This window comes from Mixophyes fleayi, chromosome 4, assembly GCF_038048845.1.
Source record: "Mixophyes fleayi isolate aMixFle1 chromosome 4, aMixFle1.hap1, whole genome shotgun sequence".
NCBI classification, from domain to species: Eukaryota; Metazoa; Chordata; class Amphibia; order Anura; family Limnodynastidae; genus Mixophyes; species Mixophyes fleayi.
The window spans coordinates 309,496,196-309,521,637 of NC_134405.1; the positions used below are offsets into that span (position 1 = coordinate 309,496,196).

Below are 25,442 nucleotides of genomic sequence, written 5' to 3' on the forward strand. Positions count from 1 at the left end.
AATCTGTCAGCACAATTTAAATTTAGCTCCCCATCCAATGCAACATGGTTTAGCAAATGTGCAAAGTTACTTTTTTTGTTTTTTTACTTTACTTTCCTTAATGAATCAGGCCCGATGAGTACTGCAAGTAAATGAATTCCATACATTAAACAGATTTGTAGTATGATGCATTAAGAGACATATGCCTATCTATCCGTGGCACTCTCAGTTCTGGAGGTGCGGCATCGAAGAATAGGAGTGATAGTGGGTCAAGTGCCCCAGAACAGCCAGGTCTGGGGAGCATATATAGGAATGAGGATTGAGTGATGAGGGGGGGACCGTCAACCCGGATTAAAGCCGGCGGCCAGGGACTGCACCGTATATTTTGACTTTGCCTATCTGGACCACACTTTAAAGTATTTTGGCATTGCAGTCCGTGAATCGCTCATGCCCTTCGTTAACCAGAGCCACCCAGTCAACAAAGTCAGCCCCCCCCCTGGGCCATCCTGTTTTAGAAACAATGACCTTGGCCAGGGCAAGAAGGTTAAGAACATACCTGGCAGTGCTTCTACCCAGTAAAAGATCCACTCCACAGCAAACACACATGTTCTGGGAACAGCAATGGAACCGTGATACTCTCCACCATCCTTGACCAAAAGTCTCCGACAGCAGGACAACTACAGAGTAAATGCCAGAAGGTAGCAGCAATATCTCCACATTTTGGACAATCAAGCATCCGATCTGGCACCCATCCAAAGCAACCTGCTCAGAGAGTAGTATACTCTATGCAGGATATACAGTTGAACTTGTCTATATCGGGTACAAGAGGTAGTCTTCCTAGCACTCTCCAGCATACAACTCCAACCCTCACCAGCCACAGGAGATCCTTCTCCCACCCTCTGCGTAATCCCTCCAAGTCATCAATGGTGAGAGAGAGAAAATTAGCATAAAGTATTGAAATGATTTTAATGGAGCCCACCTGCCTAAGGAGTGAGCGGAGAGGATCCGGACCGAAGACGAGAGTAGTGCTGCCAAACTGCGCTGTCAAGGCACGTCGAAGCTGAAGGTAAGCATAAAAAGACTGGTCCTCTTTTAAAGGTCAATTGAACCCTTAGATTGTACGCTCCTTTGAGCAGGGTCATCTCTCCTCCTGTCTTCACAACTTTTAAATCTGCTCTCCAGCTACCTACCCCTCCTCCTCGAGGACCCTCTCCCCCCCCCCCCCCGTCCCCTCCCGCTCCCTCCTCTGCCCTCTGGGGGTTTCCCTGTTATCCGTGCCCTCCCTCTTGGGATCCGTCGTATGCGGACCTTCCCCTCTCTCCTCTCCTCCCCGCTGTGCTTTGAGCTCACTGAGTTACTGTGCTTATTGTTTACTGTACTGTGCTGTCTCACCTCGTATTGTAATTTTGTTTGTCCCTGTACGGCTCTAGGGACACCCTATAAATAAAAATTTATAATAATAATAATAATAATCCAACAATTTAAACATTCATGTAAGAAGCCTGAAGGTAAAAGGAAATGTTAGGCCTTTCCCTTTTTAACAAGTCATTAAGCTAAAGTGTAACTGAGTACATCCTCCTCAGCATATACAATAAAACCATATCCCACCACCCTTATAAATAACAATAAATCATGTAGTGGATAAATATGTATGGCACCATAATATCACACAGTGTTTTCCAGGGAATATTGAATAATTCAGATCAGTTAAGAAATTGGAGCAGCAGGAGAAAACCCAATGCAGCTTTTACACAGATAGGGCCTGGGTCGAAATAGAACCCATGGCCCCACCGTTGCGAGACAGCAATGCCAACCACTGCGCTACCCATTGGCTAAAAGAAATTCTGACTTAGGAAAAAACCCATATAGCAAATAATTTACACTTGCTGTTACAACACTCAGCAGGGTTTAGTCCGTGATCCCATCAGTATGTATACAATGTGAGTACTATCTAGAAGACTGAAAGTCAATCTTTTAGAATCGGGCTTCTACACGGTGTCAGAGTGATGCAATAATAGAAACGTTCTAATTCTATGTTAAAGAATGAAAGATGGATATTCACCCCTCAGGTAGCTTAGTCCTAGGTCAAATTACAGTGGGCACATTCCATTACCTACACAACAATCATGGCTGAAACCAACTGCAGGCTTCAGAGATTGCAAGGTAAGATATGGGTCCAAAAGTAGCGCCCTCCATGGATCATCTACTCGGGGAAGGAGGTGGATTCCCTAGGGTAGAATCTGCATTTTAAGTAGAGTTCCCAATTAAAAAATGTCACCGGACAGAAAAGAGATCATATATATAATACCCTAACCAACTTTACGTAAGTATATCTGTGAACACAATTTGAGGTAGTATTATTAGGTCAGTAATTAGGAGTGTTCCTATTCATTCTGATGCCTGAGGTGGCAAAGGAAATGTCATATTTCCTATATACAAACCATCATAAACAGTGTACAGTAAAAAAGACACACAGTAACACCTGACAGTAAAGTACAATCTACTCCTTTAAACAAACGCTGCAAGAAAATGTGAAGGTTAATAAATTAATTCCCTACATCATGCTAGAACCCCCCCCCCATAATTCTGCCTTTGGCATCTGGGTGTTTGTTTCATTGTAGGCACTCTCCTGCCAGTGGTAATTCGGCTTTGATAAATATTTATAACCAGCAGAGGATTTACTTATTTTTCTCTTTTAAAAGGTACTTCTTCAAAGCAACATATTGTATTTTCATCCACACTAACTGGCTGATCATCATAGCAGACATAGTTCACCAACTGAGCTGTTGCTGGGTACCATACACTCTAATTTTAGCATGCAAGACAGTCATTTCATCCTTTTTAGAAATTACTTCTAGTAAATTTCATCAATTACTTAAATCCCATACAAAGGATTAAATGGTTTTGCAATGAAATTCTGCGGGGTGTTAATAAAACCTACTCAGAATAAGAACTCCATAAAGGACGTTTAATTTTATTTCACTGCGGTGTTCTCTGAAATAGGGTATAATTAGTCAAATCTTTTAAGCAATGATTAAAAAACTCTGTATTTGTTCCAGGAGTGTTTTTCTCTCTCCCCTGGAAACGAAGTGGTATTCCTATCGGTAATATATTATTTAATAAATGATGTGCAGAGGCAGCTGCCCACTTATCCCCGTCTGTATTAGGCTATAAAACCCCCTTGATTGTACATCACTGCGGAATATCTCCTTATAGCCTTATAAATCAAAATGGTAATAGAGAAGCTTAAAACAGGATTGGCATCATGTGACCTCCAGCTGGAATGGAACTACAACTCTCAGCATGGCACAACATGCACTCTGGATTCCTACTTCTGATCAATTATTCCCAACCATGACATCAGCATATAGGGGAAACCTTTATGAAAACTGGTGCGGGGAAAAAATGTGTTGCTGCTCATAGCAGCCAATCAATTAGTAGTTGTATTTTTACTAGTACAGAGAAATTCAAGCAAATGCCATTTACCCTTTGTACATTTTCATAAATGTCTCCAAATTGGACATGGCACAAAGTATTTGGAAAGTCAAATTATTCCGAAGGTATTAGGAGAAGCAAGGAAGAATGTACTACAAACCTCTATCAGCCAGATGGGTGTGTAACTGTTCACAGCAAGGGATCTTAAGGCTTCTCAGATTGGGATCTTTTTTTAAGCAGTCAAGGCTAGGTACACACTACAGCAAAATTCTAACAATGCAATATTTTTAGCATTTTTACCAATAACAGGAAAAACAAAAAGCCCCAATAAGCATGCCGATTCATATGTACACACTATACAAGATTTACCTACAGATCTGTGATCTTCATCTGGTCCAAGTGCTAAGGAGCCAAGAGCTAAGGTCACCTAAGGAGAGCATGCAGGGTTTGGCTGGCTTTCTACAGAATCCAACACACTTGGAAGGATGTCATCCCGACACCCAGTACAATGTACCTGGCATGACCCCCGAGTTCTTGCCAGATGTGAAGACCCGTCACCCCTTCTTCTGACTGTCACAGCTGACTGCTGCGAGACCTCTGTTCTCTGAGACAAGTCCACCAGAGGCTGTGTTGTCAGCGCAGGGAGTGCATTATACTGGGATCTCTCTACTTTCCTTGTAGTGACGAAAATCAGGAGGAAGAAAATACAGCTCAGTCTGCAGAAGAAGTTAGAAACCACTTCTCTATAATTTAGAGGGTGATAAGAAACCTTTAATATCCATATCGTCTGCGCTCAGGCATCTCTCTTTGCACCCTCTGAAAGTTCTGTGTAAGTTTTTCCATCACTCTCCTACTTGCTTTATAAAGTGGATATTGAAAATAAGTAAATGGGAACAATTGGAGCTTTGTAGCTGAATTGCTGGGGATACAGTGTAGCCGTAATCACTGCTATATTATACTTCACAATGGGTCTTAGGATCCGGAGCTGCAGGAATACCCAGGAGATGCAGGAAAGTTGAGCTCCTCCAGTCCAGGCAATGTCAAACACCCTAAATTGTCGCTCTAATTGTGCAAAGTGCATACACCCTGCAGTACTGGAACGACATTGTTCCATCGTTGATTGAGATTTTCAAGTTAGTTTGAAAATCTCGAACAACAATTTTATGTGCTTTGGAATCATTACAGGGTACACACTACTGGTTTACATAAACCTGCCATATGATTCAAGCAGAGACTGCTGGATAGGAGTTATCTGTACTTCTGATGGGCAGGGTGATGGACATTAAGATATCTGTCCAATCCTTTTGTGGCTATGAGTAAAACGCGTGATGAAGGATCATAGACAGTTGGCTGATACTTCCAAGCACTATAATCACTACTGAGTGGGTACAAGTAGATGCCATTGGTATACATGGTATTATTACAAAAAACTGTGCCCATCATCATATAACCTGTTACATGACCAGTATAATGAAAGGCTGCTTGCAGAAAGGATGTTCGTTGTTTATGCCGGTGGCAGCTCTGACTAATAACGCAGCACAACGCTTCATTTTGTCTGTCAGCAGTCTGTACCAAAATGTAAATATTGCTGGTTGAAGTTATTGCCAGTATTCTGATCTTGTTTTATTTTTTTCCAATTCAATTCAAGCATTACCTGAACTTCCCAAACGTAATGGAGCTTGCTGGGGGAGGCGACCTAGAACCAGCCATCATCGAACAGCTCTGCAGAACCATGTCAAATCTATTTGCCATCTCACAGGGCTGGTTCTAAAGAGTATACAGATTCCATTGTTTAAGTAGAGATATGCGGACTGTAGAAGAAATTGAGGATACCAGTAACATTGGAGGGAGAGCAGATGACAGGTCTCCTAACAACCGTATTTTATATCTGTAATTAAATTCAAAGTTGAATAGAACATGGACTGTGGACTAGCACAATCTTCTATTTTACAATAGCGTTTGACACTATGAACCACACTATAATGGTAGGCAAACTTAGGCGGTCAGGTATTAAACATATGAGCAAAAGTGGTTTAACGCCTATTTATTAGGAAGTTCCCAGTTTGGCTTAAGCTGGGTCCAGCTACAGCCTCCTAAATGTTACCTGCGAGGTCCTTCGGGGCTCTGCTCCGATGATGACTAAACTTCTTTGACCTTAACACTGTACTGCAATCTGATTTCTCAGGTGGAACAAGTGGCAACTCAAAAAAATGCTTTTGAACTCTGATAAAACACTATCCATATTATTTGGGACAATGTGCATTACACCTGGTCTACTGGTTAGAGCAAATTCCAACATTATTCTATCATCAGTGTCCAATTATAAATATTAGCGTTTACTACTTGGTCCTAGCCTTTTGTTTGGCTTAAATATAAACACCCAAAATGCATTCCAAACTGAATTTGCTCTACAGAAAGATATCCTGTCTAACTCCAATAGCCAATAAGCGCATCACACAACTGATCCCAATGGCTAGTATAGACTATGAAGAATATGGAACAAGTCCCCAAATTCATCTCGGCAGGCTTGATATACTTTACAACTCAATATGATATTTTCTTTTGGTGTGTAACTACCAAACGCACCTATGTGAGCTTGTAGATTTAGATTAGCTGTCCAATACAGACATGCATTACACTTTCCCTGTTTATCCTTCAAAAGTTTTCAGGAAAATGTATCCAAATACTTGAACTTACTTCTTTTTCTTACACCTGCACTGTGTAGCACTTACCAAATAAGATCTACTTCCAGAAGACCGCTATTTGCCCCTAATTTCAAAAAAAAGAATGTGGCCACTCTGCCTTCTCTTTTCTCCGACAAAGCTCCCCATTTCTGGGGCAACCCACCTAAGTCCCTTAAAGCTGCATATTTGACTGTACTAATGTGCGTCCCCTACCAAAAACTCTAGAGGCTGCTCAATGCAGATTTGTCCCGGGGATCTACCGGTTCTGTACTACAGAGCTGGCAAACCAGTTTAGTTAGACCTTTAAAATGGAAGCAAAGAAGTTGTATGCACAGAAGGACAAATCACAAGCTGCAATCGCTTGATCTTTTCCCCTATAGTTCAGAGATAGGTACATAGATGGATTGATACATACACACACCACTTCTATTTTGAGAGCAGTAATTTTGAAAGCGTTCCATAAAATATTGCATAGCTGTTAGTTATCGGAAAATACATCTGAATATGGAGATCGCTTCTTAAAAATATATATAAAAGATACTCACATTTATTTGCGCACACACACACACACACACTTACTTCATAAAGATGAACTAAAAAGGCAGAACAAAATAAACAGGACAGATAAAGAACTACATTTCAAAGGCCAAAAACATGGGAAAGCTACAGGCTTTTGCTCGAATACAGTTATGTCAAAATAAATATTTTACATAATTCATTTTATTTTATTTCCATAATCATTGAATCAGCTTCTAGAAACACCGCATAGCTATCGCCTATCATTTTTAAAGTTGGAAAACACATTGGGAGGAATCTTGGGTCGATCAGCCATGCCGAATTTTTCCCATATCCTTCATCATCATCATCAACATTTATTTATATAGCGCCAGCAAATTCCGTATGTCCTTAGGTGTAAATGGATAGACTTCTTCGAAACTACAGGAATGTTGTAGTATCTGTAAAGTGGAGAATTGCCATTGCAGAATATGTATTTTGTTATTGGCCAACCATTGGTTTGTTGCTGTCTAGGTATATTTCAGGTTATTACGCTGAAAGGTCCACCTGCTTCACAGTGGACACAATACACTTGTGCCCACTTCAGATCACCAATGTTTCAGAGATTTTATATGTCTTGATTACTGCCCTGATAGTGGTGAGAGGTAAATTAAATTTTCAATGTATTTTATTCAATATTGGATTTGTGCACTTTAACAATCGTTTGTCATTTTTTGCCTTCTCCCATGGTGATGGATAAGAAAGGTTTTCTCGCATGTGTTTCACCCTTAGGACTTGTATAAGAAAATTTTATTGCACAGTTCATTTTGTTTGTTTTGAAATAATTGTATTAGAATCCACTCCTGTAGTTTTTGCACTTGCTTTGGCAATTAGACGCAGCTCTTTTTCTGTGCTGCCTATTTGTTTGTTTTTTGCCTATTGTTGTGGAGCCCAATTACACCTGTCTAAACTGGTTTGCTGACAGAGATGTTATTCAAGGAATAGGTAGATGGGAACCACACACTTATGAGGGCTCATCCACACTGTGTATAGAGATCTTAAAATAATACATTAGATGTTTTTGCTTTTTTATGCAATAACATCATTTAATTATGTGATGCAATTTTACATGCGTTCATAAGAACATTATATGCATTGATTTTTTGTTACATGTGGTTTCGGTGCATTTAGAATACCTCTCATTAGAAAATAAACTCACGTTAGTACATTAAACATAGTTTGGGAGGTATTTTTAAACCTGAAAAGCAGAACCAAGATTGTAAAATGCATAGGTGTGAAAGGCACCTTTTAAACCACTTAAAATTATTTATATATATGCTTGCTGTTCAAATGCTAATCAGCACACGAAGGGTGCATGTACACTGGACATATTCCACTATGCTTTTTAAGATTATTGGCACAGCCCAACAGATGCTTAGCCATTGGGTATATAAGATGGGAAGGGCCATTCGCTAGTTTTGAGGGGGTGGGGAAGACCGTCACACTTAAACAGGACCTCAGTGTGATGTCACCAGAAAGTTTAAAGCTGTATTTGAAGCATTCGCCTCGTATCATCATTTATTTATATAGCGCCACCAATTCCGCAGCGCTGTACAGAGAACTCATTCACATCAGTCCCTGCCCCATTGGGGCTTACAGTCTAAATTCCCTAATATAGACACACGTTCACATACAGACACAGATAGACAGAGAGGGAGAGACTAGGGTCAATTTTGATAGCAGCCAATTAACAAAGCAGTATGTTTTTGGAGTGTGGGAGGAAACCGGAGCACCTGGAGGAAACCCACGCAAACAAAGGGAGAACATACAAACTCCACACAGATAAGGCCATGCTCGGGAATCGAACTCATGACCCCAGTGCTGTATGACAATTCCATCTTCGGTTTAGCTGTCCTTTAAGTCTTGTCACAGGACGGGGATTACTTCTTAACATAACACACATAAAAGAATTGTGGAACTGGAGATTTCTGCCAAAAGTCGCTCCATACAGACTAATATTTCAATTTTTTTTTGTTTTATTGCTAAAAAGTATTTCAGATTTTCTTTCTGCTCTAGATGTTAGACACGGAATGTGCTTGCAGAACCCGCTCTACTTGATTAATGCAAGGGGAGCCGCCAATGTACCTATTTGCATTTATATCTACTTTTATACAGTAATGTGATTGAGTTGTTCAGCTCAGAGGGCTGATTACTATTTTTGCACACAACAATGGAAGATTGCTGCGTTTCTACTTACATTAAAGAAGGGGCAGAAATGCCGAATAATAAAATGCTCAGAAAGTCAAGCAGATTTACATTTTTACACTTTCAGGCTCTGAAGATCAGCTAACAATATTACTGCTATTTGTTAGGTTACATTTACGGACTGTTCCTGAAAAAATGCTTTTAGTGTAATATTAAAGCCTACATGTTAAAAAGCAGTTTTGTGTAATGGATGTGAGCCACACAGTTTAATGTATATACATCTGTCAGGAAATTACTATTTTTGCAAAATATACCTAATTTTAATCTTGGCATGCAAGGCAAATGATAAAAGCTTAGTTCTCCCATAAAACCAAAATGGTGTACTCTTTAGGAAATAGTCCTTTGTTGAATGAATACAAAGGCAATCATTTAAAGTCAAAAGAAAACTAAGCATTGAAGCCTCAGCCAGGAGAAATTTAAATGTTCCTGATGTTCTGCCCTAACCTCCTCCCAACAGCTTCACACTATCTGTAGTCCCGCCCACCGAGGAATTATAGAAAACCAGAACACATCCTTACAGGTATACTGTGTCCATTTACTGAGAGGGACTGCAAGGAAAATGGAACAAACTAACCCTAAAAGCTCTGCTACCCATCAGAACTGATGCTATAACCAGCAGTACAGGCAGCAAGATTATAATCATCACCATTCATTTATATAGCACCACTAATTCTGCAGTGCTGTACAGAGAACTCACTCACATCAGTCCCTGCCCTATTGGGGCTTACAGTCTAAATTCCCTAACACACACACAGTGTAGGGTCAATTTGTTAGCAGCCAATTAACCTACCAGTATGTTTTGGAGTGTGGGAGGAAACTGGAGAACCCGGAGGAAACCCACGCCAAACACGGGGATAACATACAAACTCCTCACAGATAAGGCCATGGTCGGGAATTGAACTCATGACCCCAGTGCTGTAAGGCAGAAGTGCTAACCACTGAGCCACCATGCTGCCCCAAGATTAGCATTGGAACCAAGGAACTATAGGGATGTGTGTTTTTTAGAGCATCCATGTGTGTAAATGTGATTCGCAATCACAATTGTGGTTTTCCTGCTTCCACCTCACTCTGCCACCATTTAAATATGGTTAGCAAAATTACCTTGCTGGTTCTGGATTACAAACCGTCAGAGCCATGCAAGGAGCAGACCCAGGGGACACGTTTAGGGGGAGCGTGCACCTTAGGAAAATATTTACCTTGAAACATTTCTCAACTATGTCAAAGAAGTCTGGTCTGATTTCATGCTCAATTGCTTCATTAATGTATAACAGCTCCTTTATTAGATGTTTATAGACTCAAATGCAAATCGATGCTATGGGATAGATTAATTCACATCTCAATTTTGTATTCATTGTCTCAGAAAATAAGTGTGCACCAGTTACCAGCTGGCTATGCGTAGTACTGTATTAAATAATTACTGCATCTTGATGTATGATTAACAGTGGAATACAAACTGCTTTACACCAATAAATGTCATTTCACTTTCAGACGCTAAATTGTGCCGTGGAGATTAGGAACATATTGCACAAGATTGCAGATTGTGTCATAACTAAGAAGGCATCAAAAGTTTTATATGGAAATGGAAAAGCCAACACTGTTGTACTGGGGAAATAAATGAAACATTGTTTACCAATAAAACCAAGTTGGGAGAATTCTAGAATCATCCACTCCTCCGAGGGCTGCTGAAGGGCAAAGTTCTTCATCGTGCTGAGATAGTTGGGTTTGGCTACAATATCGTCCTCCAACTGCGGGAAGGAAAAAGAACTTTGATCAGTAGCAATAACCCCACACAGTGCACATTCTGTACACAACTAAGGAAACTAGTTCTTTATATAGGTAAACCATTTATGTTAGGATCCAAATTAGATAGGTAATAAGACTGTTTGAGAGGGTGCAATAGTCCAAATTAGAGAGAGAAAATGGAGAAACCCACAACATGCCGCGTCTTTGATGGCGCGGCCGCATCGTGTGTCATGTGATGCGGCCGCCTATGCGCTGACGCGCCCGCGTCGTGTGTCCGTGGATGCAATTTTGAGGTAATATTGCATCCATGGGGGGGCAGCCGACCCGAACAGCGGTCACTCTGAGCGGCCCGGGGGACTGATGCCCCCCGGCCCAGCCCGCCCCTGACCCAGAACATAAAACACACATTGAAAATGCAAGAATAATAGAACGTGTAAAGGAGAACCATTACAAGTGGAAAATAGAACAAAGCACATGATTTATATGGGTCTTTCAAGAGATTCAAACAACAGATACTAGTATAAATGCAAAAAATGCATAGCATTTGGGAGAGTAGGATGCTTAAGAAAAATAACAACAACAATAATAACAGTAATAATAATAGTAATAATAATAATAATAATAATAATAATAATAATAAATAATAAATAATAATAATAATAATAATAATAATAATAATAGTAGGAAAATAAAATAACATGTTCCCCAAGCATTGTATATAAACTGCTTGTTTCCTAAGTATGTCAGGGGATATCTAATTTTGTGGAAAAGGCATGTATTTCTAAAACTCTGTCAACTTTGTACTTTGCGTAAAACCAGTGAAGGAATTCTATAGATGTTGCCTATATCATCATCCTCAACATTTATATTTCTAGAGCCAACATATTCCTTAGTGCCTTACAATTGGGAACAGGCACCGTCATAAAACAATACTGGGTAATACAGACAGAGAGGTAAGAGGGCCCTGCCCGCAAGCTTACAATCTATAACATATAAACTAGTTTTTGTTTTAGTCCATCCCAGAATTAGGGTACAGGCTTCAGAAAGAGGTACGGCACTAGATATAACAGAAAAATAAATCCTTCTCATTGCTGAGTGATCTTTCACTTTCCAAAACAATATAGTTTTTTTGCATAAAAGCAGCACTGCAATCCAAAGTGTAAACGTACCTGCACGTAGTATGTGCCCTTTGATTGGGCATACATCATTAAAAAGCAATAATCCAGATTTTGTTTTGTCCTCCACCTGCAAAACAATGATTTATACACATGACAAAGTGGGGGCGTTTGGTAGGATAAACTGTTAAAAGATAATTAATGTAATGGATATTTCCATGTTGCCATCTATTACAGCTTCTATATTTAGTGTCTGGAAACAGATATGATTATAGCATTTACTTCTCATTTACCAGAGTGCAACGCAGGTTGTGTATGAATCCGGCAGTATTGGTTAAAAAATTATCACGGATAATTAATTACTTGTTATATCATGAACTGCAGGTTTGCCCTAGGAAGCAATGGTCAATTTATCTCAAAAGATAAACACAAATAATGTGAAGGACAAGCACTGAAATGAAAACACAGAATGCAAAATAACATACAATATTGTGTTTATAATAAAAAAAAATAAAAAACATCCATTAGCAGCCTCTTAAACACAACAAGCCATGGACATAACATTCATTGAAGGTGAGATTAACACTGCAGAGAAAAAGAAAGTAATGTCTGAAAAACCAGAAGCCAAATCTAGATGTCAGGGCTATGCTTAATGTTACAAAATAATTAGCCGAAAGAATCGTTACCTTACACGCTCTCTGGGATCACCAAAAGATTCTCGAAGCCGTGAAAAATCGGGGTAAAAATGGGGAGATGGGGATATAACTTCTAAAAGGCCTGATTGGATTTCATTTGGAAACCTATAAACAAACGAGGGTTAAGATTACATGCATTTTGATTTTTAAATGAAATATAAAACATATATTTTCTTTTAAAATGTCATCTACACGCAGAGAGGCCAGCCACATTGTGGTCTAAAACGCTGTTCGAAAGAATGAAGCAAACCCACTCATTATAAAGTAGTGAGATTATGCAGGATGGGGATTTATTCTCACGATTATTGGTTCAGCTAATAAGAAGTTATCATTTCACTCAGTGGCATATCTGGCTCCTCATCAATTGATATACTGCATATTGGCTCAGCCCACACGTGTGGAAGAAAATGATCAAACACAGAGTTGTAAGAATGTATCAACTATGTGATGTTACTATTCAGTAGCCAATACAGTGTTTTTGTATCCATTTCTTTTCTAATTCAAAGGTCTGGAAATACAAAAATATAAACCAGTTATGGTAATGTTTGGGCCAATTGATTTCATTTTAACTTGCCTTTCCAAAACCATGGCCCTTGTTTCTATAATGTACATGACTTACAGGGTTTCACCTCCCCTTTTCAGTAATATATGCCAATATCCACTTTCATTCTGTGTTGGCAACCTGGTCACACAATATCTACCTCTGTCTTATATCAAAGGGAATCCCCCCACCAAGCCAAGCCTGATATCGTATGTAGCAAGTTTAGCAGAGATTTGCAGGTGATTGATGGAGGAGGAGGTATTGTACAGTGCATGTGGTTTGCTGTGTGAACAAGCATTTTTTTATTGTGAGTATGACTGACAACTCTGGCATAGTCCCACCAGATTTGGCCGTTATATGGAGTGTCAGCCTCCTCGCTGACCGTCAGTGTGAAAGGGCTCCTGAAGTGGGGGGAGGGGAGGGCGATACACATTACAAATACACAAGATTCCATGGTGATATGAAGGTGCATTAGATCGCAATCATTTGGCCCATACATTAAAATACTTTCATTTTTTTCGCGATACAATCCCCTTTATCAATGTTCTAGGAACATGTACAACTACCAATACATATATTAATTACCTAACATTGTACTACAACTTCTGAAATGTATACATTGTAAGTGAAATGACAATCATGTAGTATGTAATAATATATCCGCTATATCATTCCTCTTCCAGCAATAGATGTCATACTTAGCAGACTTAATAGGAATGAGCAGGCGTCCACGGTTAATTCCCTCATTATGTTTGTTCTTCAAAGATCTCTTCCCTCCTGATCACCTCCTCCCACGCACGTATCCAAGACTTCGCCCGCGCTGCCCCCCTCCACTGGAACAAGCTCCCTCCCGCCATCAGAACTTCCCCCAATCTGTCCAGCTTCAAACGGTGTTTAAAAACCCACCTTTTTCTTAAAGCTTTCCAGTCTCCCACTTAACTTCCTACCTGTTCTTCTGACTCTTCCCTTTCATTCCCCTTCCCCTAGCCTTCACTCCCTTTATTCCCCTCCCCCTATCCATTCCTCCTTCCCTCCCTCCCTCCCCTGTGTCTCTCTGTCAGTCTACCCCACCCCTTAGATTGTACGCTCCTTTGAGCAGGGTCTTCTCTCCTCCTGTCTTCTCCACTTTTAACTCTGCTCGCCAGCTTTCCTGCCTTCCTCCTTGAGGACCCTCTTCTCCCGTCCCATCTCGCTCCCTCCTCTTCCCCCTGGGGGTCTCCCTCTCATACGTGCCCCCCTCCTTGGGGCCGTTGTTGGCAGACATCCCCCTCTCCCCGCCCTGCTAGCTGTGCCTTGAGCTTACTGAGTTACTGTGATTATTGTTTACTGTACTGTGCTGTCTCACCTCGTATTGTAATTTCGTTTGTCCCTGTACGGCGCCGCGGACACCTAGTGGCGCCCTATAAATAAAAATTAATAATAATAATAATAATAATAATAATAATAAAAAGATAAACCGCAAGGGTTTAATTTGCACCGGAATGCACAGGAACAGCGTTCCAACACCTTCCTGCCAACAGTGGCAGGATGTGTACACCCACTTATAACTGGGGAGATCATATCCGCTCTTCTAGTGAGAGCGCTGACGTAACTGCACAACGCACCTCAAAGTAGAGGATATGAAACCTCTCTATCTCAAGCCGACATTCTGCCGTGCGAGTACAGTACAGTCAGGTAAATTGGGAAGCAGGACAAAGTGTCAGAGAAGGGGATAGAAATGAGGAAGAGTAGCAAAATGAATTACAATGTGGTGGAGGTAGGAAGGTGAGGCATGACTTACATGGTGGGGAGAGGGAATGGAGAGAACGTTAATACAGTATGGCAACACATCTTGCTATATTGATCAATATATAGTCAGAAGTCCCTATATCAGGACGGACAAGAACATATTAACCACTGTATAAATTTTCTTACTGACCTACAACTTTGAACAGTGGGATAGTAGATTGTGTAACGCAGTGCAGAGCCAAAGTTTCAGTCTATCACAGATGCTACAAAACCAATGCAATTAATTAGAGCTAAACCATGAATGAGCTCATTAGAGCAATAATGATATTTGTAGTGCACCACAATACAGAATGCATGCCGCCAAATTTCTATTATTATAATGAAAATTAAACCACACACTGCATGGGTTGGGGGAGAATTTATTGCAGCATAGTGGTGAATACTAAGCATGCGGGCTAATATAGCCTGAATTACTTAGATATAATTAGTCAGATAACCAATACATATCCCTTTATATTCAAGTTACCAGCACATAGCCAATATATCTCCTTGTAGCCTGACACGTCACAACATACCTCCACATAGCCTAAATTACAGCAAGATAAGCAACATATCCCCTCAGCCAATATGCCCTTGATACAGTCTCATATACCCATATATACCACATAAGTGATACACAAGAGAATGTGAAGGCTAGAGTATGTTATCAAACCTTTATGCCACCAGTTGCCACGTGCATCGTCCCCCTCCCACATATCACAGACCAGCCAGACTGCGGGGGACGGAGCAGCAATGCCTTTCAGCCACCTTACAAAACAGGAAGTCTGATGTGCAAACAAAACAACAGCCTTCAGTTCTGCCACACACACACTATAAACCCGTCTGAGGAGCTGTAAGATCGCATGGTACCTCAGATAAAGGACTGAGTTTCTTTCCTATGCACACCAGAGTGCCTGCTATTGATCATGACATCTTCTGTGGATGTAATATTCTCTGCAAGGATACCAAGCACAACACAAGACAGAGCGGCAGCAGTTTTCATACAGCTAAATCTCTAATTCAAACACCACGCAGCACAATTATTGTTGACAGATTTGAAAAGCCTAAAGTACTATATGAGGGCTTCAGAATGCCAATCCTACTGAGGAACGGTTGTATGATTTAAATCAAGTACTACAATGTATCCACATATAATCAGTGATGTGGTTTTGACTGGGTATGGAAAAGGTGTCAAAAAATGTCCTCCATCACGTGAGGGTTACGTACACGCCTCTTTGTGTGAACCAACCAATCCACTACGTGCATTTCTGCAGATTGAGTCTGCCTAGTTGTCAGTCCCAGGGGTAAATCTATCAAGCTGAGAGTTTTTTGGCAGGTTTGAAAAACCAATCAGATTCTAGCTATCATTTATTTAATACATTCCACAAAATGATAGCTAGAATCTTATTGGTTGCTATAGGCAACATCTCCACTTTTCAAACTCGCCGGAAAACTCTCATTTGATACATTTACCCCCCAGTCTGCTTGTTTAGTTAGAGAAGCTCCTCCCTCCTAACATGGCAGCCGGATGCAGAGGCGTGGCCGAGAGCATGTAGGACATACTTAGTATAAACACTCCAGTTATTTCATGTATACTATTTAGCTCTGTTATCTACATTATTTGATATATATGAAGGTCACATAATGACTTTACTTTTAAAGTTACAAAATCAGTCCCCATGTGGATGGTAAAAGCCTCCCGGATTCCAGAGTGCTAGGAAGAGCTACCTACAGGATCAGTGAAATCGTACCTGCTGACTGATAGCACGTCCAACAGAGCTGATAGGAAGGATAAATCAATACTTGGGGAACAAAGCACATTCTTAGATAACTTCTGGTAATTTCAGCAGCCAACGCTACACAATGAACCCATTACAAGAAGCCTATTATTCTCCGATAACCATCCATTATGTGGCGTGTTGGCAGGAACTGCCAGTCACATCACATGCTACATTTCCAGCTCTGGAAGAGGGGCCTAAGGCAGAAGGGGAGTTCCTTCACTACTTATGTTTCAGTCTCAAGAGGGCTTTCAGGCTTTTTATTGTACGGCTGAAGGTTTTATCTTGATTGGAAAGTACAAAATGCCAAATCAAGTCTGTGGGAGACAGTGAAATTTGAGAATGTCTTTCCAAAGATCCATCTATACACACTCTACCCATCCATGTGCCATTAAACTATATGTATCCCAGTAGAAGACTAGAATTTCAGCATTCTTACAGGGAAAAACAACTCCAGATAAAGTGCCTGCTTTTAAAAGACGTATTGTAAGTTAGCTTCAAATCCTCATTAATGGTTAGTTCAGCTGTGAATGTGAAGGAAGCTTAAAAGCCTATTACAATATGTGCAAATAGCATTAGGATTGTTTAAATAGAAACTCCACAATTTTCAGAGTAATATCCCCCCAGCTGAAAATAAATGTTGTCTGTTACTTTCCGGTAGAAAAAATAAGCATATATTAAAGTTATTGCTAACCCATCTACTTATGAGCTGGTGATTTTAGCCCGTTTGCATTGAGTGAGTTTGAAAAGATAGATGTCCGAGCCCTCACACCCCCTCATTTCACTACACCAAGACTAAGCATTTAGCTGCACTTTGCAAATTTGTTAAGCATTTGTGCTACAGAGAAGCTGATCCACTTGAAATGAGCAGGCACTTAGTATAATTTTGGGATTGATCCCTCAGGGCAGAATACTTTCCAGACACCAGTTAGCCAATATGCCCCTAAAATTGCTACAAGAACTTGGAGACACATCTTCCCTGGCTCCTAAAAAGATGCTACTTACCTCCTGCCTAACTTAAAGGAAATGCACAGTAGAAGCAAACATTCTGTGACTGAATTAATATTCAGCCTATCAATTCTCTAGAACTGCTTCAAATAAAATGTTATTCCTGACAAAATGGACACCTTCCACAACTTAAAACTCATTGGGAGGGGGACCTTCAAATCATGAAGTCACTTTGGACCCCTATTGCAAGTGCACCGAAATTAATGTTTCAGAGGGAGGAGTTGGGACACCACTGACAGAGGGGTTGTTGAAAAGTGGACAACTGTTTTAAGAGTTTTCACAAGGTTCAGGTTTTCCAAAAATCCCAGAGCAAGAGGACACCCTATCAAACTGCTGGAAATACACAGAATAGTAAAACTATTTTGCTTATAGGGCAGTTAAAACTGGAGAAGTACAAATTTAAGCAAGCTAATGCACATACATTAGTCCAAGCTATTGGATCAATAAATGGACTATATGTTGTACAACCAGCGCTGGCACAGTCTCCCTTTATTCACAACTACAAATACCTGTTATTGTCATACACTACGGAGCTCATGTACAGGTGAACGTACGTCTGTTTTATTTGCATAACATATGCATTCCTGTACCAAGCAAGCACACCAAATAAACATACGCAGATCTTGTTGTATCTTAAGCTTCTAACTTCTTAGGACTGTATAAGTGGAACAGGGAAGGGCGGAGGACTGTAGACCAAGCACAGTAAAGGAGTATTCACGTAATTGCTTAAGTAGACCTGTCGGGTGGGCGTATCTCCTGCCGCTGCAATGACGACAACGGTCAGCAGTACTAGCCAGCCACTTCCATTTGTCTGATTGCGGATTGACCCCTCTAGCGGACAGCACTTAATTTATTAGCATGGCTTCAATATTCTATAAACTTGCAGCTGTATAGTCACATTCCTTAATATTTGCATTTGGACTGCGACAGGAAAGGAGACTCATCTCCTTTTTAAAGGGGAAAACAACAGATGTTTGTATTTAATTATATTTTATATGGAATTTGCAACTTTCACACATATTAATAACAGTTTCAAGACACCAATCTCTCTTGCAAGAAAACAAGCACAATAACCCTTATATGTAACTTGTTACAAACAATTTGGACACAGCTGCTGATACCTCTGAAGGAGGTGTACTTTTACAACAAACGCGTAAGGAAAATTACTATTCAAAGGACCTTGAAGCTTGCATTACTGATTGGGCAGAGTTATAGTTTCTATAAGACCATTGTTACCTTTGCTTCAGATAATACAGACCTTTAAAAAGAAAGCTTCTGCCCCAAGAAAACAGAGACTCCTGGGAGAGTGCACTTCTACAAGTAGATGCAACATGAACTCTTACATCTATCACCCGGAGTATCTGACGCTTCCACTCATTGTGCTTAAAGAGACTTCGCTGCTTCATTGGGGTGCATCTGTTCTTAATGTATCTGCTCTAGCACAGGTTCATAGTTTGACGCGAGGTATTTTAGGCTGTTGCGGTATATATTTTTTTTCAGTTGCTTTAGTTATGCCATGTATGGCTTCATTTTATATTCAGATATTTATTAAAAGTGGATAATTTTATCGATTTACAACTTAATAGTATTTTTTGATATTACTGTATTTTATTTATTTTTTCAGATTTGTCAGCACTATTTCTATTCTCTTGTGTATATGTCACTTCAATACATTATTATATTGTGTACATATCAGGGAACGCCGTTTTCACATTTACTACCAACAAGGACAAGCTTCATCTCTATGCTATCTCCATAGGCAAACCGAGGAGGAGGGGGGGGGGGGTTACTAGTGCCTGGAAACCCCCCTCCAAGCCTGGGGCGCACTGTATAATTTAGGTGGCTGGACCCTGCCCCCGCTTCACACAGCTCTGCTTGAAAAGGGAGAGCTGCGTGCACCTAACAGTAGTGCACGCAGCATTCCCCATGTATATGATGGGGATAGGAAGAGTTGGGGAGCAGCCAAGCACTGTCTAAAGTTATAGCCAAACCCCCATGCATGCTGGTCACGCCCATTGGCAGCGTGGTGTGGAAACTCCACTCTACAAATCCTGCGTTTGCCCCTGATCTCTACACTACAGTGGGGAGTGAGTATATAACAATTGTTACACCTGATGTACACCTTGTGCAAATAAATAATATATCTATATTGGTATGTCTCTATTCTATATTCCTACTAACCCACCTCCATAACTCTGGCTCCACCGCAGTGCTTTTCCTCTCGATACATTTTACTTCTCTACAAATACTCAATTCACCACCTGCCTGCGAATGAGCCAGGAGATTACATGCTTAACTCTCCCTAGTATCACTTCTTCTGTGCAATGGCTTAATAAGCAGGCCCAAATTCTCTCATCTGATCCTTCCACAACACTTGTAATTCTAGGCTGTTGGAAACAGTATATGAAATGCTTATAATAAAATGACACATCTACTGGAAGATTGTATGCAAAAGCTTCTGAATGCTATGCGAACATTTCAAGGGCGCTGCAAAGAAATCTGTGCTATCAAGCTAGGAGTGTTTATTTCTGCTTTGGGCTAATTCCAAGGCTAAAACATGGAGGAAGAGGATTTTCAGGAAGAGGATTTTCAGGAAGAGGAAAGCCATGAAAGCAATTATGAAGACACACATAAAACATAACTTACAGGCTTTTTAGATTTTCAGCTACGCCAGTTGCATACTGAGCATCAGTCTGTAAAAAAGAAAAAAGGACAGATTTATAAATCAAAGAATATTATTATATTATTTAATATCATTTTAAATAATTTCAATTCACTGTGCTCTGCTTCAGTGGTTGAACTACAAGTCCCACAATCCTCTCTCTCTGCCCTCAGACGGCTATGGCATACTTACCTACTTTTGAAGGCAGCTGTCCGGGAGGGGGTCCGTCGAAGGGCCGTGGCCACGCGTGGTGTGCCGTTAGGCTCCGCCCCTGTCAATCCTATGCAATTTCGGCAAATCACAACAGGGGGCAGGGCCACAATGCGGCATTTAGCCCCGCCCCCACCCATCTTCAACAACAGAGACAGCTGGATCCGGGATTTTTGCCTGCTCTCTCGGGAGTCTGGGAGAACTCACAAAAATTCGGGAGTCTCCCGGACATTCCGGGAGAGTAGGCAACTATGGGCTACGGCATGTAGAAGGCGTGTGGGAAGCAACGTCATTTTGCTTCCATGTTTTAACAAACAATTAACTGTAAATTACTATGAGGGAAAATATACCAGTCACTTACGAAGCTTTCAGTAAATGGAGCTTAATAATTTCCCTAGGATGCAGCCCCAACACCAATAGTCCCAATTTTCATAGCACAGCACCAATTTTCAGGGCTGTAAAGGGCGTATTGATTTGAAGCATGGGCACCAGTAAATAGGATTATAATTATAGTTTGAGCAGATCTGGGTATGGCTTAAACAGATCAGGGGTGTGGCCAATATTGGACTACGCTCTTAGAATGTTGCCAGTTCAGGTAAGGTACCAAGACTGTTCTATGAAACAGACCATTGGTGAGGGAAGGTTACACTTCAGCACTGTAAGACAGCTTAGAATAAAATGCAGGATCCTTCGTAGAAAATACTGTATATACTAATAACACATACAAATAAAGATTTTTATGATGAGCAAGGGGTAAATGTTATACCTATGCAAACCCAACTTCCTGTCAGTATCTCTAATGCAGGACACTTGCAGGGAAACTTTCTATTACTTACACGGCTGATTAGATAAGGGTTAGAACTCATACAACATAGATAAGTAGTTATTCACAAAGTAACAACATTAAAGCTAGTAACATACAGGCACATTCAGTGTCCATATATCTCGCCCCCAAACACAAAATGCTCACACAGTATTTACTTGCAGGCAGGGCCGGATTAAGAGTATGGAGGCCCCTGGGCTAAGGGGGCCTCCATTCCCCCGTGAGGGCCCCCTTCCCATGAGCCGAGCCGCCCCCAAGGCACTTACCTTCTTTTCCTGGCATTGCAGTCCTTCCCCGGCGCAATGTACGCTCTTTACTGAGGAAATCTCGTTAGAGTGAGACTCACAAGATCTCCTCAGTAAGGAGACTACAGCGCGCCGGGGGCGCCCCCGCCCCGACCGATCAATACTGCTGCTGAGCACTTTCAAGGGCCCCCTGGATGCCCGAGGCCCCTGGGCTGTAGCCCAGTTAGCTATATGGTTAATCCGGCCCTGCTTGCAGGTAGTGTAAGTACTACCCAAACTGCTGCCATGGTTTGAGGACATGTGACGTCTTCACAATATGATACGAGCGTAGAACGACTGCAATCTCATGTTGTATGTGTGAGTACTTGGAACAAAGGTGAGTGATCCATATGTCTATGTGATGTAAGATCACACAGTACATCAGGACTGCACTGCAGACAGACCACAATTTCTATTTAGAATTTATCTTTAGGAATCAATATTTACTGCACTAATGTGATCTCTGCTCTATAAATATAATTTGATTGACAAATGTTATTTGCGCATTAACGTGGATATATACTGTATTCGTGCATTTTCTATGCAAGTAAAATTATTTGCAGCGCTTGCTAAGAAAAAAATAAATATGGAGTGCATTATTTGTATGAAATAAAGAAATCTCTACTCCATTAATAGATCAGTAAAGTTCTGTTTATTGATTTGACAGGCTGTGTATTTTCAAATATATCTTAAATACTGCAACACCTATCAATCACGCATAGTGTCTGCCAAAAACAACAGTAATAAATATAACCATGCCAACAAAATGCTTGAAACACATTGCTAAAGACAGAAAAAAAAAATCTTGTTCCAACTTGTGCTCAAGCAATGTCTCAGGGAATTTACTATGTTACTGATGGCGGAAGCCCCAAAATACTTCAGCCCTTTGATGTGTTTTCACAGCTATGTTTGTACTGGGGAAAACAAAACGTACAGAAATGCAGCCATTAATCTTAGAAACAGTTATGCTGGGACGTTATGTGGGTCCAGACCTTGTTCTTATGACTATGCGCCACCTTAGAAGCTCTACATTCGAGGCTCTGTATGTCAAACATTCCCCCATTAACCTCCTTGAAAGAGGGTGCTACAAAGATTACACAAATGACATTGCCAATTAAAATGACATTGTGTGACATGTCTTTACAAAAAGACATTTGAAGAGCAATCTCTCCTCTATTTTACTCAAGCAAACATGAAACCACTTACTATGCGCCCCTTGTAAGTGACAAAATTATTACATGTACTTTAAGTGACACTTATCTCGGTGGTTATCCAGAGATAAAGTAAAATGAATTTTTTTTTTTAAGAAAACTGTAAAACACATTATTATCTGGGCGTATATGGACTAGAGAAGCCAGCCAAGGGCATGCTTATACTTGTAGTTTAACAGGTGGTAAATCAGAGGGTTAAAGTGCACCTTTACAGAGCTGTCTATACTTTGGTTTAATGGGGGTACAGGGACAATATATTGAGAAGTAACTTTCAGGTTTTTTTCCCTGCATAAAAGATTACTTTGCTTTAAAGGGACATAATCAAAAATGATATGCTTTAAGTTTATAAATAATTGTATATTAAGTTTATATATAAACATAACATTTAGAAGCATATGGTTGATCATTATTTTGTATGAATAAAAGTTTGCACCGTAAGCCAAACTTTCACTGATTTTTTCTCTACCCCAGTCTTTCAACTACTTGTCACTTTTCACTATGCTGCAGCCTGGTACTGTCACCAATTAATGTACAGCATTTACCTATAGACTAGTAACAGTACCACCATGTCGTAGTCAGGGGTGCTAAAGGCGAAGTTTTTCTGTCCCTGTTTGTTATCCACAGACCGATCTGGGGCAGATTATGTGACTGCGAGGACCAACAGATTTTTATTGGTCTGCAGGTCAACCCCCTCCCCAGGCTGTGTGTGCAGACTACGGGGATGAGACCTCAAGGAGTGGCTGCACCAGGGTCCGAGATCCCTCTTGATGGTGCTAGTTGCAATACTGAAGCAAATATCGGGAACTGGCTCGATGACGCAGTGAGAGTGGCCCAATAATTACCACAATGCCAGATAATGATCCAATCAAAATCTATAAAAATCGCAGTGAAGCCAGAAGAGATCTGGATGCCTGGCCTGAGAGCTGAATGGCTGGATTTTGTCCGATGTCACCATCTACATGTGTGATCGGCTCATGTGTTGGCTGAGCCAAGCTACATAAGTGAATGATTCAAAGACTAGCTGCTATTTTTAAAAACCAAAATCTGTAGGCTTGCACCATGATCACAAATCAATAAAACAGAGAGGAAAATATCAATTAATAACAAAGACTGCTCAATATTTAAAAGCATAAATACAAAAAAAAAACATTTCTGACCAAATTGGAAAGTGATCCTGTTGCACAGTGCTCAGATCAGGTAGTCACATAGAAACTAAGGGGCACTTTAAATGCATTTTAGTGATGTTTTCAAAGCGTTTTCCATGCACGTTTACCAATATCTATCTGTTACACTGGCAGCGTGATTTAACAGATAACAAATAAGTGGAGTAGAGTTGTAAAATTTTAAATGCGTTAGAAAATTGTAACAAAGTGTTATTAACCATTGACTATCATTTAATCTATTTTAAACAGTGTTTCATACATTTATTGATGTGTTAAAAGTGCAAAAAAATGAGGACAGCTGTAGATAAATAAAGAAGTGGAAGTTGCTCAATCAATTTATAGGCTGTGGATAATGTGTGAATATAGAGCATAGTTTAAAAACTCTTTCATATTCAAGTTTTAAGGGCATTGGTAGGTCCAGTGCAAGGGTGACAGGCTCCAGTTTAAGAAAATACATTTCTGAAAACCCTAAACACAAGCAGAGTATATGTTTTTATTTAACAGGGGTCATGCCAGGATGCAATGTCAGAAAGACAAATATTTGCTCTCCTGGCTGAAGCTACATTGTCCTTACAAAACCACACTGGAAAGACACTGAACTGACACAATGTTTTCTGCTACAGAAGCAGTTTTGTAGACCTATCTTACCGCAGTGTTAATGCAATTACCACATACCGTGGCTGGGAGAGAAGGTAACTGTAAATACATCGCCCTGTAACGAGAGACTGGGGCTGATTAATTCCCAGGAGCTCTCTCCCCTTCCATTTCTGGGGAATTCAGTTACCTCAGCCTTATTGCTCACAATTCATAATTGGTTATGCTGAAGGACACAGAGGGCAAGTTTAAAAAGACAATCAGCAATGGTGGACAGACTATTTGTATTTCTAGTAGTCCTAAAAAGGTACAGATATATAAAGCACTACGGAATATGTTGGCGCTATATAAATAAATGATGATGATGATATATAAAACGTCAAGTTTTAGTAACCTATGGAATTTGGAGCAATATTACCGGATGCTTTTTAGCGCAGCACACCAATTCTATTATTTTTTTGTATTACTATTAGTACATGATATTGTGAATTTTAACTGCAAGGTCACATTTTGACTTTTTCAGATCTCATTATAATATTTTCCATAGATAAACTATTAATCTGATTGCTCAAACCCATCATCGATCATTTTTGACCGGCTTGGACAAGTGGATAAGGAAATTGCACAGATCCATCAGTGCATCAACCAGGACCAGATAATTAGGGGCTAAAGGAGTCATGTAATGATCGCACACACGTGTAGTTTGTTCCTACCAACTGAAAAGATTTTCAGTTAGTTATACCCGATCAAAAACAAAAGACAATGAAATTTAAATTTTAATTAGGCAGAATGACTGTGTAGGTCCCACATACAGAGCGATGAAGATCCTATTTCCATCTAACGCTCAATCTGACGAGCCACCTGTGAACATGTGTGGGAATCTAACAGTCAGAGAAGATAGTACGGAGTTCTTGTAGATTTTCATTGTTCTCAAGACTTCTGCTTGAATGTTAAAGGGAAGCCTGCATTTACCAGAATCTGGACCCATTA

The 25,442-nt window shown here is 40.3% G+C and overlaps 1 protein-coding gene across 1 annotated transcript in view; it reads right to left on the bottom strand.

Moving 5' to 3' along the window:
- Positions 1–25,442, bottom strand: part of MGAT4B (alpha-1,3-mannosyl-glycoprotein 4-beta-N-acetylglucosaminyltransferase B) — a 210,510-nt gene that overhangs the window by 67,863 nt on the left and 117,205 nt on the right. The window contains exons 5-8 of the mRNA XM_075210020.1: positions 20,152–20,198; positions 12,403–12,516; positions 11,771–11,846; positions 10,489–10,603 (exon numbers count right to left, since the gene is read on the bottom strand). Of these exons, the coding sequence (XP_075066121.1) occupies positions 10,489–10,603; positions 11,771–11,846; positions 12,403–12,516; positions 20,152–20,198 (352 nt within the window). The remainder of the gene's footprint in view (positions 1–10,488; positions 10,604–11,770; positions 11,847–12,402; positions 12,517–20,151; positions 20,199–25,442) is intronic.